Below are 21,652 nucleotides of genomic sequence, written 5' to 3' on the forward strand. Positions count from 1 at the left end.
ATCAGTTAAGGTGTGCGACTTAACGCACACAGAAGCGAGGATAGGTCTTGATATACTAAGGTAGAAATGTAAAGTCGTTTTGCTTTAACTTAAACCATTTTGACGTTACAGGACTTCACGTTAGAAATTTTATACCTCGTTTTCTCGACACTTAAAATTTAATTTTCCTACTTCAGGCTAAAATATCTGTTAAGTAGGCGGTGCCTGACAAGATAAAGTATTATAAATGTCATTTTCACTGTATGTTTTTGTCAGTTACATGAGTGGTTATGAAAAATCAAAAACAAACGATTAGTAACATGATTTATTACCTTTTATTGCATTCTTATTGTTATAGTTCTGTCGGTCATTGTTATTTATTATTACTTATTGCGTATCACGTGAAAGTCGAAGATCTTGGCCCGCATGAACTCCAGACTTTAACCCATTGGATTTTCGCATATGGGGATAGATGAAATTAATGGTAAAAATATTAACTTCCGCTGAGCCATTTCGAAATGAGCAATTTTTTCCTAAAATTCCACGATCTTTCAGTAGAAGAATTTTAAAATGTATGGAGATCATATCGATCATTTACTGGCAAATATTTGTATTATTCAGTCGAAGTGTAATAAAGCAATTTTAATAGTTTATGAATGTCGTTTTTGTTGAGTGAATTAAAAACTTTAAATGTGAATATGTCGAAAAGAGTTAATCGTAGTGAGATTTTTGAAGTATACCTTTTTAAAGCAAAACTGTTTACACAATATATATTTTAAATAATAAATTAAATTATTCCAAGCCTAAAAAAGTTACGCAATTAAAAAAAAAATATATATATCAAAATGTTGCTGGTGGCACCCTCTATGACGTAATTTAAAAAAAGATTTATTTTAAGATTTGCCATATAAAAACAAAACCCTATTCCAAATTTTGTTATAAAAACCAACAATACATGCTAAATCTATGGCCGTATCTTGCTTGTGTTTGACTTTTGGACTAGGAAAATTTAATTTAACCACTTTTTTTTTCAAAAGGAATCTGCTATTAAAATATTTACCATTATTTTTGTGACATCCTGTATAGAGTTACTAGATGATATGCTAATGTGTGATTTGTCAAGTCATTTTATAAGTTTGCAGTAGCTTCATTCTTTTGCTACAGGGTGTTTAAGTTTAAATTAAAAAACTTTAGTCATTATTAGCATATGAAGATAATCCTAATTTCTACTTAATATTAGATTCAATTTAAGTTGCGTCTCAGAGGGAAACTTGATATTTGTAATAAAAATCATTGGACGCTGCTCATTTTTGCAAGTAACTTATTAAGTAAAAAGTTTATCAAATCAAATACGAGTAGTTATGATTTTTTAAATAGGATTGAAGGATAATATTTTTCCTCCAACCTCATTAAAAAAAAACTTTAACAAATAATAGGTTTTAAAATAAAAATAGAAAAACCTACTTGTAAATGTCGCCTTATAGCCGGTTTTTTCATTACTAAAAAAACATTATTCAAAATAGTTACGATTTTTGTCGATAGAACTAAAGGAGAATATTTTTCTTACAAACTCATAAAAAACTTCAAGCAAATAAGAGATTTTAAAATCAAAATAGAAAAATCTAATTGCAATTCTGGCATTTCAGTTTTTTTATTTATTAAAAAAATATTCAAATAGTTTCAATTAATTTTTTAATAATTAATTAGAATTACCTATAAGAATCTTTACTTCTTAAAATAATATAATATCTACACCACAAAATACAAACTGTTGTCTGGTGGGGTGGGAATGTGCTTTTCAAAGATAAGAATTTCAATCACATGGATGAAACTTGTATGGTGAAAATCGGAATCGTATATCGGCCATCTTGCTTGGCAAAATTGACAGGGAGCTGACAGACAGTTGTTGACATTGACTGATAGAACATCATTTGTCATTGTCATACCATTTGAGTTTGTTTTTCATTTCAATCAATGCCAGCGTGGGTTGAGTTTGTTATTTGTTTTAAGGATGTTATTTTAAATTTATGACTTTTTTTCTAAAAAGTTCTGTTTTAATATTGGGAGCAGTGTTTTAATTAGTTTGCGGCAAGCAATTCCAGGTTTCTGGTAAGAAAATCTGATTTTATTTATTAGTATTATGTTTTTGTATTGTCAATCTTTAGTCTTTAATAAAATCAAATTGAGTTGATTTCAATGAAGAAGTTTCACTTTTCAAGTATTTAATTTTTAACTTGATTATTATAAATACATATTACAAAATGTCTGGCCTCTCATTTTCTATTCAACAATTAAAAATTGATTGAAATTTTCCTGACCTTGATGTAAGAGTATGTATATTTTAAATGTTTCTGAGAAACAGTAATAAAAGATTTTTTAAATTTCCTTCAGTTCATATTTAAACATTTATTTTGTCTTTTTTTTTACATGAATCATTTAGTAAATTGATTTATAAGGTTTGCACTGTCTATTTTTTTATTTTATTTCCTGCTCGTATCATACCACTTCCTGTGTTCACTGAGACAAGACATAGGTATAGCGGCTAAGAGACCTGAGCACCCGGAATGGATCAGAATTAATGTTTTTCTTACAACATGTTTTTTTAAGAGTTTCTTTTTATTTTATGTAAACATCTATCCTTGAATTAAGTTTTTAGTAATATTATAGTTCCAAGATATGTTGTTAGTATTATAAGAGACCAACAAATATATTCTATGTAAGTGATATATGTTTATACTAAAAAGTTGTTTTCATTTTGAAGGAGTTTATTTTGTTTTGTCGATGGATATATTGTTTCTTTCGATAATACTCTGTTATAGAATTTTTAATTAATTTTAAAAATTAATATTTAGATTATAATTTAAATAATTTTAAAATCTGTTTAATTTTTCTTTAGGAAACAGATACAAGTACATATTAAATAAGAATAATTCATCCTCTATTGTTTCTATGTGTTAATCAAATGAGGATATTATTAACCTAATGGGAATGCCTTTAGATGTATTATGAGAAAATAGCACAAAAATGTTGACAACCTTTTCTAATCTGTATAAAATTAGGGTAGTTCAGTGCTAACAAAATAATTTTAAACATTTTTAGATTAATTCTAATTTATATAATGTCTGTTATAATGAATTATTGAATATGATGTATATCATTTTAAGTAATTTTTTTTTCCAGGAAAATTAAATAATAAATGTATTAAAGCAAAAAAAAACATTGTTTTATTTCCATTTGTCCAATTGATATGTCGTATAGGTAGAAAAGTTTATAAAGAACCGGCTGCTCAATATGCGCACAAACTCATTTTTCAACACAAAATCGATAGAAAACCGGTGGCAGACAGAAAAGACGACCGCAATATATTTTCTCTCGCTTCTTATTAAAGAAACCGCCAGAAGAAAGCAGCCGCCGTACTTCGTTTCTGTCTACCTGCCGGGGATTTAAAGCCTATGACGTAGCCTGAAGGCCTACTCAGTGTTGTCTCGTACGGGAAGTGAGTTAATGGTGTTATAAGGCATTTAAAATCTGTTGTGTGTTTTTTTTTAAAGTATAATAGTAAATTAGACTATAGTTTTTTTAGTTAGACTATCCGATTTTTATTGTAAAAGGTAAGTAAAATTAGTTTGAATTATTCAATTGTCTAATAATTTAAAAAAAGAAATGAAAATTAATTACTGTTAAAAATTATATTATTTAAAATATACTTTGATTTTAAGTGACAAAATAATAGGTATTTGACTTGAGGTATATATGTCAGCCTAGAGTGTGCATGTGTATATTAATTTTTTTACTTTCTAATTTTTTTTTAGATGTCACCTAAGAAAGTAGGCAAACAAGGACAAATAATTCACAGCCAAGGGGGAGAGATTATTTCAGTTAATTCCAAACTTACTACCTAATTCCGTCCTAGTATTAGACAATGCAGCTTATCGCAATGTGCCTGTAGTCAAGAATGTTACATCTGGAAGTAAAAAGCAGGAAATAGTTGACTGGCTCAAGGAACTTAATTTTACATTTGATGCAAAACTCACCAAAACAGAGTTATATGAAACAGTGTCTGAAAATAAAAAAAAAGTATCCCGTAAAAACCAAGTTGGACGACCTAATGGAAAAGCATGGACACATTGTGTTACGTTTGCCTCCATACCACCCAGAACTTAATCCGATAGAAAAAATTTGGGCAACAATTCTTAACAATTGGGTGGCAAGCAGAAATTCCACTTTTAAATTGGCGGATGTCGAAACTTTGACAAGGCAGAAATTTGCGGAAATTTCGAATGATGAGTGGATAAATATTTGCAACCATATAGACAACATAGAAAAACAATATTTCGAAAGTCATAACTTTTTCGATGAAGCATTGGATTCTTTAAAATTTACAGTAAATACAGGCTCATTTGATGAAGAGATCGAATGGTCTTCATCGGATGAATCTGATTTAGGTTGTAATACACTATCTGATAGTGAATAAAAATATATAATATGTAAAATAATGAAATAAAACTTTAAGCTTATACCAATTTGTTTCTTTACACAAGTCGTTTAAAATACCTAATCCTTAAAAAAATGCGAATAAAGAATAATTTTCAGAAGAACCTATTTGAAGTCCTATTTTAAAAATAATTAGCGAACTGCATCCTCCTGTAAGTAAAACTATTTTTTATTAGATTTTTTATGGGCACATCACAATGCTAAAAAATATAATTTTAATTTATCTACATTTTTTTAAACGAATCTCGGAGCAATTAAATTCAAATATATGCATTCTTAGTTGGTATTTCATACTAAATCAAACACACTTATAATATCGCTAGCTACACCTACTAAAAATTTAGGGCTATTTAAACTCTAGTACAAATAAATATTAATAATTTCAAAGTGTGCCGCCTCCACTGTCTTCAGACCTCGACATACTATATACAACTATATACTATTGTTAGTACACTTTCGTAGATTATTGCAGTAAATTAACCTATTTAGATATGTAAAATAAAGCTGAAAAGTTTTTCTTCAGATCAATATCTGATGCTAACACCTAAAACAAAAAGGCTCTTTTCTCTATGAGTAACCTTTTTGATTAGGCGTTTGCTTTAGATATTACGATTAAATGATAAGATTGTCAGATTAAATAAAATGTGATTTCCCGCCTTAATTTGGCCACGCCTTTCTACCATTTCGATTGGTCCAATTAGACACGTCAAACTGTTAGTTACAACAGTTTCCGCTGCCAAGCGAGAGGCCGCTAGCTGATTAGTCAGAATAATTTCTTTCAGTTTGTATGCAACCACCACTTCTCTATATATTTGTGTTCTGTGGTTTTAATAGACAAACGGGTCGCGTTGTTGCCCTCTTGTACGCGAGGTCCTTGTCTCTCAGATCTTCGTGACATTTTCCACTGTCGGGAGCTGTACATACAATTTTTGTAAAAAAACAGGTACGGCACTGTTTTTTGAAGAATTTTTTTTTCTGAATGTTTTGCTTATTTCGTCCAAAACACACCACACAATTTTTGCTCTCCGTCGAACCGTTTCGGAGAAAAAAAAATCCATATAAGGATTCTTCAAAACTTTTTTGTCACAACAAAAAGTTTAATTAGAATAAAAAAATAAATAATTTAACTAAACAATAAAAAAAAATGTAAACAACCTATCATTTAAAATCTAAAAATTTCATTCAAATCGCTATAAGCATTTTTAATACAGAGGAAAAAATCGAATTGAAAAAAAATTTCCAAAATTTCAACCCCCTGTATTTTTGAAACGGGCACTTCCGACCATCGGTGTTCTATCTTAAACTACTTCTTTATGGCTCCTGTATATATATATTTTATCATTTTTGACCATTTGAAAGGGGACATCCTGTAACGATCCTACGATAACGATGTTTTACGACAAAAGTGAAAAACGCATATTGTTTATAATTGGTTGATAATTCATACAAAATCATAATTTTTTCTTAAGTCACAGGCGTAGTTCTTTTTTATATAATTATATTGGCAATTAATCATAGTGTAGCTACGCCACTACAGTTGCTAGGAAAAAACTAAATGAAAATCTAAAAGTGTTTCTTTATCCATAATATCCTGTGTGGGCTCAATACATCAAACCTTCACCATTCTTCAAATAATATCTTAAAATCCAAAAATAAAATGAGAAACGTAATGCTCCTAAAAACCGCGCATTTTAGAGCCCAATGTTATATGAACCTTTCAACTTAAAAAGTACCACCCTTTATAATATACCAAACATTACTTATAAGGAAAAAATACATTAAATTTAATCTTAGTCGTCACTAAGATTGAAAAGTTACTAAAACTTAATATAAATAGTTTAATTACGTAAACACAACAATCAAATTACTCAGTTTTGAAGAATATGATTCTTTTAGATTAATTTACGTTACTATAACTCTCGGTTACCAAGATCCCAATAATGATGTACTTACTGGTCAGGACTCTGGTCAGTGTCACTTTCTTCCAATTCAGACTTATTACGTTTCTTTTCATAAATGATAATAATTGCGCAAAGCACAATCACTTCAATGCAGATACCGATAAATGGCCACAAAGCGGCGTATTGGTCTAAAAACAATAATAGTAAAGTATTATTAATATTGAAAGCTAAAAATTAATAAATGACTCACCCTTTACTCTGATGATACTTTCCGTTTCATCCCTTTGAGTATCGAGATAGACATTAGTCCCTATGCAGAAGTAGTGACCCCTATCAGTTTTATTTACCTAAAACAGTTTTATATAGATAGAGATTTTATGGTCAAATAATGTATAATAAACTTAATTTATTTTACTCTTACACTAGTAAAAAAAACTTTATCCTAAAAAAGAAAAATTACAACAAAACTTATTATTAACACAATAGAGATAAAATATTCACATATAAAATGACGCAATATTAACAGAGCAAAACCAATGGCACAACAGAACACACAAGGCAAAGACCAATCAGCCTACATATCAGTAAAATTGGACCAGAGGTATTCCTCAGGAGAGTAAAAGGCATGTTTGATTAGGTAGTCCCTAATCTTGACCCTGAATGCAGCAAGGGACAGTTCCGAAACAGAAACAGGCAGCACATTAAGAAAACTGTATACCATAATAATATGTACCGATTCGGGATCTTCGATACAGCTGCACCAAGGATCTGTGGTTTCTAGTTGGGTGAGAACAAATATCAGCATGTGTCATAGGCCCACGAAGGCACATGGTAAGGTAAGAATACCCAGTTTCTTGAGTTCCAACCTACTTCATTGCCTCTAGCCCAGACCAGAAATTACCCTTACGCATTTTCGTTGTAATGCATATATTTTTAAAGTATGAGCAGAATAGCCCCAGTTAAACAAGCAGTAGGTCATTAGAGAGTGGAAATATCTAAAACAAGCGCTTCTCAGTACACAAGTTGAAACTGAGGTGGCTGAGTTTCTTAACAGAAATAAATATATATGTATATATATATATATATTGATATATATATATATAGCAGAATAGCCCCAGTTAAACAAGCAGTAGGCCATTAGAGAGTGGAAATATCTAAAATAAGCGCTTCAGAGTGCACAAGTTGAAACTGAGGTGGCTAAGTTTCTTAACAGAAATAAATATATATGTATATTTAGAAGATTATATATATATTATATATAAGATTATAATATATATATATATAATCTTATATAATCTATCTAATCTTATATATAATATATATATAATCTTCTAAATATACATATATATTTATTTCTGTTAAGAAACTTAGCCACCTCAGTTTCAAATTTATATATATATATTTACATATAAAATAACGCAATATTAACAGAGCAAAACCAATGGCACAACAATATATATATATATATATATATCTATTACTTGATAAGTTGGAGTTGAGTTTCTCAATATCTGACTTGTTAAAGTTAAACCTGTATCCAATGTCATACCAAGGAAAGGCACTGTTTCATCTACAGTTTGAAGACAGAGACCAGTCTTGAGGAAAAAAAATATATTCTAGGTCTTGGTTTCATTTGATTTTTGGAAATATGTAAAAAAAAATATTTAAAAAAAACTTAAAAATCATAGGACAGTATGACCTTTTAATTCAAATTCAAAAAGTGCTTTATTGTCATAAAATATAAATTTTGTTGACAAAGCATAATATGATAAAAACCTAAGCACCACATAGATAAATACTCAGACCACATACATAAATACATTGTAAAATAAATTAAAATTTAATATACAAAACATATCTAAATTAAATCATACACTTAATGATACAAGCATTCAATGTTTAGATATTAGAGCTTATCCTGATAGAATTCATCCACAGTCGTTTTGACAACTTTTAAAAAGAAAAAGTTGTTCATAAATTGATTGGTAAATGACTAAAAATTTTTCAACCCTCATAAATCAGAAAGTTTTTTACCAGAGAAGTTTTGCAAATTGGTAAAGGAAGAAAGTGAATTTGACGTATTTCGTGTTGAGGAATAGGCGGATTCTCTTGGTATTATATTGATAATAAAGCGGACTGCTTTTTTTTGAAGAACAAAAACTAAGTTTAGTAAGCCCTAATTAGCAACACCCCAGAATGGTATACCATACCTAAGGTGAGACTCAAATAATGAGAAGTAACCGTGTCGACCCAATTCTTCCCTTACCATTCGCACAGCAAAACATCCTGATGAGAGCTTTCTTTCTAATGATAATATATGATTTTTAAAGCGTAATTCCTGGTCAATTAGTACACCCAAAAACTTGGATACTGTAGTTTCTGCCAATGCATGACCATCTAAGAGAAGACCATTTACGACACATTTAAACCTAATAATGTGAGTGTAACTCAGGTTCAGACAAAAACGGTTGGATGTGAACCAGTCCTTAATAATCTTAAGATCATTAGCTATAAGTTCAATCATTAGTTACAATTTCTTTCACTTTCCACAGGATAGATGTGGATGGTTGAGGACAAAGAAATAAATGGTAATTCTAACATAGCCCAAACATTTGCAGGTTATTTTTAAAATGTATACTGTAACCAGCCGGCTTAATATAGCATTTCCGAAAATAATAAATTTTCAAACACAATCTTAAATTTAAATGAGATTAGTTAAAACGATATTTTGGAAGCAATTTTTAAATTAAAACCTAAAAGATCATGCGGACCTGATAACATTCCGCCGTATGTATATAAAGCATGTAAGGAGTTTTTGGCGAGGCCTCTAGAAATCATTTTTAACGTAATATTAAATACTCAAACTTATTGAGATTCTTGGAAAATATCAAAGACATGGCCAATACTAAAGAGTAGAAAACATAATGATATAAAAGAATACCGACTTGTGGCATTGATATGTACTGCCAGTAAAATATTTGAATCAATACTTCACAACTAGAACTTAGAATCATGTCAGGGCGGCTATTGCAGAGGAGCAGCATGGTTTCACAAAAAAACGATCGATGGTTACAAATTTGGCTTATTTTACACAGCATGTTAATTCTGCCTTAGATATAACATTCAGATTGACGTGTATACAGATTTTGCTAAAGCCTTCGATCGGGTGAACCATGATGTTCTTCTCCAAAAGCTTTCCTGGTTTGGACTTTTAGAAGAAGCTCTTAATTTATTAACTTCATACCTAAGCAATCGAAAACAGTACGTGGTTTACAGGGATGCATCGTCTGAAATCTTTTCAACGTATTCGGGCGTACCGCAGGCTCGAACTTCGGACCTTTGTTTTTTGATGTTCTTATTAATAATATGCCAAAATCTATAAAAAAACTCGTTTGGTCTTCTTTTTGCATAGTTAATTAATAATGGTTCTCATAAATTTGTGATTTAAATTAAATTAATTTTTTAATTAATTAATCTCTGTGTTGCATTCATGTAGCTAGAGGATTATCTAAGCAGCCTTGAGACATATATAATAACTCAATCTTGCAATAAAAAGATAGACCAGCGGGTCGAAACGCAACACTGCCTTTTACGTCTTTTCAGTATTTTAAATATTCTTGTTGAGATATCTTAGTGTTGCATAGAATTAAGGTTGTTGTTGACTTGCATTTAACATAGTTAGCTTTAAATCTTAATTCGCATTTTGCTAAAGCGCATTAACAGTTGTGTGTAAACATGGTAAATGAGTTTAAATTTATTACACTTGAAAAAAGAAGAAAAATGGCAGAAGCACTATTTTTGTATAAATTAATTTGGCATCAAACAGATTATCCCTATCTTGTTAAACTTTGTAAAAAAATCTTGTTAATTAGTTAAACTTTGGTGTTCCGTGCACCATTGCACCTTCGAGGTTCCCAGACCACAAACTAATAGTTTCCAAAATAGCTTGTTGTACAGAATGTGTTTTTTGGTTAATAATGAGTTAAGAGAAACAGATATATTTTAAATGGTTTTAAACAAATTTTGCTCAAAAGTTTTAACTAAGACTTTTGTTATTATGTACATTTATTAATAATTGTAATCTATTATTGGGCAAAAGCCTGTTGATTGTTTAGTAAATAAATAAAGCATAACCGATTTGATATGGCCCATTCTTTCAGACCAGTGCATGACTGTTCAGCCATGGTGCTCAGACTGCATAGGCTACTGTCAGTAATCAAAGATATTGCGTTATCACCATATACATAAAATACCGACTCAAGATAACAGCTGGGCAGATCATTGATATACACCAGAAATAAAATAGGCCTAATAATTAATTCCTGTGGTACACACACCATTTGTCAACAATAAACTCTGAGACCTACCACCCTGAAAATGGACATATTAATGGACTCCTGTTAATCAAGTAAGACTAGAACATTTAACTCAGATCGTCAAATCTATAGTAAGCGATCTTCTTAGGATACGATGCTCCACACAATCGAAAACCCTCGACAAGTCGGAAACAGTGGCATGAGAGAACACACCTCTTTTAAAACCTTCTAGAATTTTATCACACAGGTTCCTGACTGCTGAACTGGTGGAGTGTTGATGTCTAAAACCATGTTGCTTTATATGGAACAGGACGCTACTTTCAAAAGTAGTCCTTAATTTGGTCTTTCAACAAGACCAAACTTTCTTCCAACTTTCCAATTGGATGATAATTCTCAGGATCTGACTTCAAACCTTTCTTATGTGACTTTTGAAATTGTGAGACAATTAGGAACAACATTCAAATTTCATTCAAAATTCAAAAATTTCTTCAAAATTATTCAAATTTTTGACATGTACACAGAACAAATGTAAATCTTACCGGATCAATAATTAATGCTCCATTTACGACGTTTTGGTTAGACTCATCCCTGTAATCTTGAATCTTGACTCGGCTGTCAAAGTCGCTGCCATTGAAATTTTCAGATTCAATTCTCCAGTTAATCACTGGTTGAGGGTTACCTAAGATGCTGCACTCTATACGCAATTTGTCATTTTCCACTACATTAATATTATCGCTCTTGATTTTGACATGGATAAGTGCTAAAATTTGGATTGACGTTAACAAATATTTTAACATAAGTTTTTTTTAACACTACTAACTTTTATACAAATCTCTAGATTAAGCCAAAACTGTTTAAGACCAATATACTTACTTGCAGTTCTAATCAAGCCTTCTGCAGTCTCCTGATTATTGACTAAAGCCGTACAGGTATAGTTGCCTGCATCTCCATATTCAGCTTTAGTTAAGTTAAAATAATATGAATTTCCAATATTGTCAATCTTGAATCGATTCTCTAAGCTTTTAATTTCAGATACTTGCGTTCCCTCTTTTTTCCTAAGGTGATGCAAATAAGACTTATTCTTATTTAACTAATATACAAACTATACTCTACTTGATGCTGAACTTACCAGATGACAGTTATTGCTCCCGGAGCATAGCCATTAGCAATAAGTTTGCATTGCAGTTTTAAGTCATCCTTGTTTTTAAATATGACAGCCTGGCTTTCAGGTGGATTATAAACTGGCTCGATTGAAACTGAAAATAAATGTATATTTGAAGATTGCTTTATGACACAGAAATAATTGAAGCCCCAACATTGTTATAAATGGTGTAAGGAAGACATTTACACAGTTATCAGCATTTATTATGTTTCACCACCCTGTGCAAACCATAAGATTTAAATAAAGCATGCTAATACCAGCGCCTAATCAAATCAGTGAAAACATGAAATTTGTATTTTTTTCAATATTGGAAAGTCTAGAACGAAGTTAATTATTTATTAATAGCATACTAACTATATTTTAAATACAATTATACTTGTTCATATAAATAATCATATGCAAATTTGTAACTTTGAAAATAACATACAATTGTTGATGAAGATGCCAGATGAAATAAAATGCCAGATAAAACAATAACTATTAATAGTCTAAAACAATGAATATTTCTATATAATTGGAAACCTACTCTCCTTCTAGGTTTTTAAAGTTTTCCACCGCTATACACTGGACAAATCAAATCTACTTGCAATATTCCATTAGTGAATGTTCTAGTACATTCAATATTCTGGTCATCTAAAAAGGTCTGTAAGTTTGAAAAATTCATGAACCAAAGTCATTGTTTTTGTCAGTTGTTGCTTGAAAACGAAAATTTGTATCTTCCCCTTACTGATATTCATAGAATTTCTGCATCTGCACCAGTACAGGAAGACAACAGTTAAAGATAATTACATGCTCTACAATTTACCTCTTGGGAGTGAAGCTGTAAAACCATTGGAAAAAAAAAGGTTGTTTTGTTAAATTGCTGTGAATTTTAAAATGTAGTAAATGATTTTTTGAAATTTTAACTTTTTTTGTAACGTTAATGCTTTCCGATCCTGTCTTTCTTCTTGATTGATTGTACTATTTGTATGAATGATATAATTTTTTAAATGTTATTAGAAAATTGAATCACAAAGAAGTATGAGTTCTAAAACTAAATAAAATCTATTATTCTTTAGAAGCAGTATTGTCCACAGCAGTGGGTAGAGCTATAAACACACTTCAGCCTTTAATGAATTTTTGAACAGACAAGCTCAATGAAGAAAACTGTCCAAGGAGCTATTAAAAAAATTAAAGATGGCAATTCCTATACAAAAAAAGACCTAATATTAATATTTATTATGTTTACAGAAAGGTCAGTTATACCCAGTTCTGCATATTTATTCATATCTGTAAGTGTATTCTAGTCTAATTGCAAGCAATAAAAAATTCACCATGCTTCCATTTATTAAGCCGCATTTGCAATAATGTATTTACATATTCCAGCTCAGCATTATAACACTTTATAGAATAGGTAAATATTAAATAAAATGCTGCTATATCTCTAATCTATTCCATATCCAAATTCAAAAATATTCAAGTAGAATAAACACTAAATGTATTGATACAGGTTAATACAACGAAAATGAAACAGGCAATTATCTTTTTTGTAGGGACTTGTAGATGTGTCTCCTACAACTTTAATTTTCTAATTCGTATGATATTAATTGCAAGATTTTTATATTTATAGCTTGGGGAATATGAGAAGAATAAGAAGACCTGTAAAACGTTATATATACTTTTTTAACTCTCTTGCGGATAAAAGGATTAAGTTATACCTTATTTTTAAAACTGACACTGTAATATCGAAGATAATCACAAAAAGCCATATTCAATAATTTAAATGTGATCTTTAAAAAATGATACCCATCACTTAACTTCCCTTTTTCATAAATTTAAAGGTGGTGTTGCAAAGGGCGAATAAAAGATTTCATTCTAAAAAAATTAAGTCTAAAGTCACAAAAAACGTGAAATATCTAAAAATGTCTCTGTTTCATATTGGTTATACAACCTTATATGCTATACTGGGTGTATCACAGTAGGTGGTAGATTAAACATTTATGGAAAATGGGACAGTGAACTTGAACTAAAGATTTAAAATATTTTTACCGATTTAGCGTTGCCGCTTATACCGAAACGTACCATCACGAAAATACACCACTAATTAAATATTTTTTAATACTTTATCTACATTTCTAAATAACTGAAATTCTGGATGTAGCATCTAAAGCTTTCTCTGTATTGGTTTTGTTAAGTGGAATTTTAAGTGATCCTTCATAATTCATAACAAAATCAATACCGAGGATCTTGAGACACTACACCCAGAATTTCAATTTCTTACAAATGCAGATAGAGTATTAAAAATTATTGAATTAGAGGCATGTTTTAACCAAAAAATAATGGAAAATAATTAATAACCTGAAAAACCATTAGATATATATGCAACAATATTAGGAAAAAATATTCAAAAAGTAATTACCAATCCAAAAATGCCCACATATACAGGCTGTTCTATTTGAAATATCCAAGATGATTTACATGACTACTTTTTGGTATAAGCAGCAACACTGTATTCAAAAAAATGGATGTCCCATTATCCTTTAATGTCTAACCTATCATTGACCCCGATACACCCGGTGTAATATGATGTGTATAAAGAAAACACTTATCAACTATATAAACACTTATAGAAATAATCAATAAAATAAATTCAAGATCAAATACCATTCCTAGTTGTGGCTTCTTATGTCAATCTTGAGTATATAATGTAAGCAATGTCAAACCATTAAAGATTTCTGTTAAACTCTACAGAATAAAATGACCTCTTACAACAGTTCTAAAGTACAACTGTAATCTTGTTCCAATCTGTTCCAAACAAGACATATTCATGCCATAAAATATTTGATGGATGATACCTAAATGGGTGATATTAAAAACATACCAACAATGTTAGTAACAAGCATAAAAGGCTTATTTTATTTGGGTTAATATCAAGCAAGTGTAAAAATATTGACCTGGATTATCCGAGACTATTGTGGCTTCCACAACACTAGAACTTGTAGTTGTACCAACTGTAAAAAAGAAGTTATTGAAGAAAGATGTTAAGTTGTATTAGCTGAAGTAAATTAAGTCAAATTAGCTAAGTTTTAACTTCTCTTAGAGGCTACTAGTGGATTTGGTCATAACTATAAAAATACTCTAAGATTACATATTTTGTTAGTATGTACCATGCTAAAGATAACAAGCAGTATGGGAATAATATTAATATTTGCTGATACAAAATTTATTATATTGAAAAAGTTGTTTAATTTAATGCTTAAAAAATACTGTTTCCAATTTTAAAAAACTAGCTGGTTTAAGTTAAAGGACAAATTATTTTAAGCATAAAGACCATTTGATGGGCAATCTGTAAATTATAGTCATATTTTTCTCCTCTTTTAGTGTAACATACATAGGCAATTTTAAATTTAAAAATTATTAAATTAAAATGGCCCTTTCAGAATAATTTAGGTTTCAATTTTAGTGGTCAGAATCTCCTCCTCTTCTCTTTTGCTTAAATCCAATATGTGGTCTCTAACTACAAGCCATTCTATTCTTCATTAGGGCCTAAATCCTCTTGGATGCAGACCTAGCCATTACAGCTTAATAGCCTACATTTTTAATCCTCAATTCTAATTATCACCTTTTTTAGTATTGACATCATCAAGCCATGCTAATTAAGATTTATGTTAATAATGTTTGTATAACATTTAACAATATAATGTAACTTTTGTGGTTAAACCATAAAATAAATAATTCAAAGTATACATTAAAGTTTTGTTCAAATCTCTCTTTAGAAATATTATTACTAATCTTATAGATAAAGGTAGGTATATAAGATAAAGAATGAATTAACACAGAGAAAAACCACTTATAAGAATATTTACTTAAGATAAACGGATAATAAAATTATATTATCTACTTTACAACATTATGATTATGTCATTCCATGCTTTTCATTTTTACAATCTCTTATCCTAATTTAAATCAGATATTTTCAAAGGGTTATAAGTTTTATTACCTATTTGTCCACATTGATGCAGAATGAGTGGACCTGTCTGATAAATAAAACAACATCATTTTCTGCTGTTCAAATTCTCATATTTTTCATATAAAAATTTTGAGTGAAAAGTTTGTAATTACATTTAATTTTATGCACTTTCAATGACTACTAACTGGGTGGAAATTATTATTCAGTATTCTTAAATGCTCTCCTCTGTTCTTTTTTTGATAAAATTTTGTCAAATAATATTAAAAATCAAATTTGTGTGATTAAAAAGATTACATATGCCAAAAAGATGCCAAATGCAATATATAAAACAGTATTTTCAAAAAATTTCTCATAATTAGGAAAAAAAAATTGAACAATTCTAAAAACAAAGTAAAAACTAAAAAAAAAAAAATAATTATTTCAAACAAAACTTTTACAAAAAAAAAAATTCCATTTATCAATCAAAAAATAATACGTCATGATAGTATTTTACAACTCTCTTTTAATCCATACAATTTCTCAGATTTCCCAAATACTTTACATTTAAGTTCATCTTAAATGACATAACACCTATTTGTATGCACAGTCCATTATGTGTTCGTTAAAAATGAAGAAAAAAAAAAAGAAAATTGATTTAATAGACATTTATATACTATAGATTTTGACATTTGCCAAAGAAAAATATACACTAACATCTTATCAAAAAGAATATTGTAGGAAAAATGCTTTCCGGTATACAGGGTGGTCCAGTTTAAATGTCATTAATTTTAATATGTGATAGAGAACAGGGTGTTTAAAGTTAAGAATAATTATTTGCTTACTTTTAATAACTTTTAAACTACCAGTTCAATTTTAATTAAATTGCACATGCAGGTTATTGTAGTCAATTGTCAATTACTGATGAAGCCAATTTTTACAAAAATTGGTACTGGCATAACATACAGAGGCACTTGGTGCTTTTTGGCCTCAAATCTGAGAGGTGATGAAATATTTTTTTATAAGAAGTCAACCATTATATTCTCCATTTAATTTGGGAAAAAAATGTTACTCTTGCAAAGTTATGATTTAAGGCACTGTTTTTAAAATATCTTAATTTAATTGTTGTGCAGAAATGCAAAAATTTATAAAAGAAAAGGAAATCGGGCTTTGATTTATAAAAAAGTTGAATATAAAAGATGATCAAAAGCTACCTTAAGTCATTATTTCATTTGACAGGTTTAATTTAAGATTCAGGCCTAATTTTCTTTTTTTCAAAGTTTTTGCAGCAATTTAATTGGTGTTTCCGTACAATTAAACTAAGATATTTTAAAAACAGTGTCTTGAATCAAAATTTTGCAGGAGAAACTTTTTTTTCCAAATTAAATAGAGAATCTAACAGTTGACTTCTTATTAAAAAATGTTTATTGCCTCACAGATTTGAGGCAAAAAGCCCCTCTGTATCTTATGCCACTGGCAACTTTTTAAAAAATTGGCTTCAGCAGTAATTGACAATTCACAACAGTAAGTAGAAATTGAGCTAGTAGTTTAGAAGTTATCATAAGTAAACAAATAAATATTCTTAACTTTACCACCCTGTATCTTTGTTTTTAAACATTTCTGAGAAAAATTTTATAATGAAAGTCTATTTTTTTTTAATTCTCTATCATGTGTTAAAATTAATGACATTTAAACTGGACCACCTTGTATACTTTAATAGGACTTTAAGTAGATTTTGATAATTCAACAACCACAATTAGTTTGATGGAACCTTTAGTGCAGAAACCTAAACAACCCTTTCATTAAATGCAAAACTTGCACCCATGGCAGATTGTGAATGTTACATTTGTGTGAAAAATATTTGGGATTAGTATTTTTTTTATTAATTTATTTTCTTAAGCTGGCTATATAATGTTATTAGGAGATTTATAATTTGAAGGAACTTGTAAATCTAAAACAAAATTATCAAGTGTGGATCTTGTTGACTTTAAGTATCTCGGATTTTAAAATATTTTAAAATTTGAGCAGAAAGAGATTTTGAAGATTAGGAGAAAAAATTTACAGATCATTCACATAGGATGCTAAAAAATAATATTTATTCCTTGCAAATATGCTAAAATAGAGGGTCTACTCTAGTATATTTGATGATTAAAACTCAACGACATATGCTACTGATTGTCAAACTTTGATTTGTTCATATGTCAAAACCTGACATATGAACTTGCAGCCCTTGCAGGTGCCAAATTGTGCATATTTTCTATAATAAATATAATTATTAGGCTAAAGCTGAATGTAAGTAATAAGAAACAAACATGTCTAAAAAGGTTATCCAATATAAGAAGAGAAAACATGGAAGGCATCTAAATCTATCTGCCAAAATGATAGCAGTGTTTTCATATTATACTAGTGAACTAGTTTTGATCAACAAATAGACTAGACTAGACCCTTATTTCAGCATATTTTAAAGTCAAAAGTCAAAGTCAAAAATAGCTTTATTGTTATGTAACATCATCTGTTGTTAACAAAGCATTATATAAAATCTTAAAGATAGTTGACAACATAATCTTTTACAAAAATATAAAAATTTTAACAATTCTTACATACATAGAATATAGAACACACATAAGAATTCACATTACGCTGCGCAAAACTCTTCACTGTCAAAAAATTGTATTTAAAAACTCGTCTACAGAATAAAATGCTTTGGCAAGCAAGAGTTTCTTTATATTTTTCCTAAAACGTTTTTCACAATTTATTAGCCTTATATAAAGGGGTAGGTGGTTAAAAAGCCTTCTGCCCCCGTACACAAAAGAGGACTTAATCTGCTCACTTTTTGGGATAGGCAGAGGTAAAGAGAAGGTTGTTCGGAGATTGTAACCCGAGGAGGGTGGGCCAAGCTGATGGCGATATTTTTTGTGGATAAGACAAACAGTCTCTAAAATAAAAAGGCATGGCAATGTCAGGACAGAGTGTTTTAAAAATAATGGCCTACAGGGGCTACAAAAGGGAGCTGCACACATAAAGCATATGGCTCTTTTTTGCAAAATAAATAGAGAGCTGAACAAATACTGAGAGCACACACCCCAAAACACAATACCGTATCTCAGATAAGACTCTATAAGAGCATGGTAGGCAATTTTGGCCACATCAAGTCCCAGAGAATGTGTTATTACTTTAATAGCATAACAGTTGGATGATAACTTCCCTAATAATACTTCCCTAATAATTCTCACCTTACCAAGCGCCTTCATACTTCTGTGCCTTGTATTCATTAGGGAAAACCTACCCAGGTTTGCGACTCATGCTAGCACTCACAGTCATGACACCAGAAATAGCGGCTCCTTGGTGGCACCATTTAGGAGACTCGAGCGTACCCGTAATGGCGTGTCTTATTATGGAATTAAGTTCTTTAATGTCCTGCCGGTCTCCGTTAAGGATTTGCCTCTTAATGCTTATAAGACAAAGGTAAAACATTTTTTAGTCACCAATGCTTTTTATTCATTTGAGGAATTCCTGAGCTCAAATTTCAGTGCTATTGCATAGGCTGGGTCTCTTGACTTTTAGTGTTAAGTGTTTTTAAGCATTACTTTTTAGGCTTATATGTGTTTTATTTTTGTTCTTAGGTAAAACGAATTTTACAGTTTAATACTTTTATTTGGAGTTATATTTTTGACTGACTTGTGTAAAAGCTTTGTACTTTTTGGCATGAATAAATAAATAAATAAATAAATAAATAATAAAGAGGAGATATGATTTTCAAATTTTAATTGCTTATCAATTGTCAGGCCCAAAAATTTGCATGTTTCAGAAGGACTTCGTTTGTTTTGTTTCATTTTGCAAAGTGACAGTTCCAAGGTTACATTTAAAAGTTAAAATATTAGTTTTAGAAATATTAAAAGTTAATCTATTAGATTCACACCATGACTTTACAAGAATTAAATCTTCATCAACGATATTCCTTAATCTCTTGGTGTCAGTGTCATGCCAAAGTAATGTTGTATCATCTGCAAAGATAGTAAATTTGCCCCTAATTGGAATTTGAGAGATATCATTGACATATAGCAGGAACAATATTGGTCCAAGAACAGAACCCTGGGGTACACCAGCGTCCATATCCAGACGGGATGACATATCATTGTCAAAGAATACCCTTTGTGTTCTTCCAGATAGGTAAGAACGAAACCAGTCGAGAGCAACTCCTCTGAATCCATAGGTTTCTAGCTTCTGTAGCAGTAAGGGTATTAAATATTATTTTTTAGGGTCCTATGTGAATAATCTGACTTTTTTTTCTCTTAATCTATTCTTTTCAAAGTACCCTGTCTGCTCAAATTTTAAAATATTGCAGAATCAGAGAAACTGAAAGTCAACAAGACCCAGGGACTTGGTTACAAGAAAAGGTAAAATTGCTTCCTAGCTCACTTTCATTAACAGTAAGCCATAAAGTGCTTACAGAGAATTTTTGAAAATGAGTTTATATCATACATAGGTACACATTGTCATGATTTTTTTTCTTTTCTTATTATTTTATAAAAGAAAATATTCATCCAATTCTTTTTACTTAAAATAGTCCAAAGATGATTAGGTTACTATTTTATATTCAAAGATATTAAAAATTGGAGATACCTAAAGTCGACTAGGACCATCAAGTGCTATTAATTAGTTGGTACTCAGACATATTCAGTGCATTTTAATTATCTAGATTTATAGGTTCTACTAAACATCTTCTAGGGTTATAGTAAGTTTTTTTTAATTCTTGATACATTTACATGTCTTGCTTGTAATGTTATTTTGTGATAAAGAGATAAATTAATTTCCGACAAAAAAAACATACATATAGGATACCTTGGATAACAAACCCTAAAAAATGTATCTTCCTATTACCTATATAAACCATTACACCTCTACTGACTGACCTTTTATTTATTATTTGGAGCTTAAATAAGCTTAGTTAAATTGATGTATTATCATCATAAAGAGGTTTTTAATAACCCATAAAAACTATTTTTAGATCATTTACAATGCCTTTGTGATGAGAATAGAGAATGTTTTACGTTTTTGCCAAATGAAATGTATTGTAATAAGTAATACAGATATAAAGTTGTTTTTGTTTGAAAAGATTGACTTCTCACAAGACAAAAGACCTAAAAATAGTAAATAGAAAATAGTAAATTATAGCATTAGAAAAAATGTATGAATTTAAAACCTTGACACCATTAGTCATATTGACAACGAAAAGTAAGGTTAAGGACCTCACATCCCCTGTCTTCAGTGATTTTAAATCGATTTTTCCATAAAAATCTTAAATCCGTTAAACCAAAAACCTTGAAACTATAGAACTAAACTTACCGACTTGGCAGGATACCAATTTCAGCACCGAAATAAAACCGAGGAAAGTGTAAATGTTCATTTTAAAGGCGTAGTCCTCTAGCAAAACGAAAGGAGCTATGGAATGCGGCAAATTAGGTGGGGTTTGAGCGCGCTACCGTCTACAACACATAAAGACGATACGAGCGAACTAAAATAAAAATTTTCAAAACTCTCCAGAAATACATAAAAACTAAAACAGTCACGAGACAAGGAATTAAGAATCTTCGATTTACGCATGAATATTTACGTAATTTACAGAGAATATGGCGTCATCGTTTTTGACGTTTGTAATGCCACTAATGGTGCTCAATAGAGATGTGCGGATAGTATCTACTCGATACTTTAATATCTGATACATGCGAAGATTCGAATCCTTCGACCCCAACTACTCGTTACTCGAATACTTTTTTAAATCCCAAATTTCCATGTCACCGGTGGCTGCTTATGCGTACTAAATATATTTTATAAGTAAAATATGGCAATATTGTTAATAAAATGAAATAAACCG

General features: G+C 29.9%; 1 protein-coding gene across 2 annotated transcripts in view; it reads right to left on the reverse strand.

The window, feature by feature from the left end:
* Positions 1-21,410, reverse strand: part of LOC126736470 (neuroplastin) — a 33,467-nt gene extending 12,057 nt beyond the window's left edge. The window contains exons 1-7 of one of the 2 annotated variants that reach the window (XM_050440849.1): positions 21,124-21,410; positions 14,786-14,842; positions 11,820-11,946; positions 11,564-11,745; positions 11,230-11,450; positions 6,625-6,721; positions 6,427-6,562 (exon numbers count right to left, since the gene is read on the reverse strand). In XM_050440849.1, the coding sequence (XP_050296806.1) occupies positions 6,427-6,562; positions 6,625-6,721; positions 11,230-11,450; positions 11,564-11,745; positions 11,820-11,946; positions 14,786-14,842; positions 21,124-21,184 (881 nt within the window). In that variant the 5' untranslated portion in view covers positions 21,185-21,410. The remainder of the gene's footprint in view (positions 1-6,426; positions 6,563-6,624; positions 6,722-11,229; positions 11,451-11,563; positions 11,746-11,819; positions 11,947-14,785; positions 14,843-21,123) is intronic. The other variant, XM_050440850.1, reaches the window with a different exon arrangement.
* Positions 21,411-21,652: the final 242 nt, after the last annotated feature.

This window comes from Anthonomus grandis, chromosome 5 (genome assembly GCF_022605725.1).
Source record: "Anthonomus grandis grandis chromosome 5, icAntGran1.3, whole genome shotgun sequence".
Taxonomy (NCBI): domain Eukaryota; kingdom Metazoa; phylum Arthropoda; class Insecta; order Coleoptera; family Curculionidae; genus Anthonomus; species Anthonomus grandis.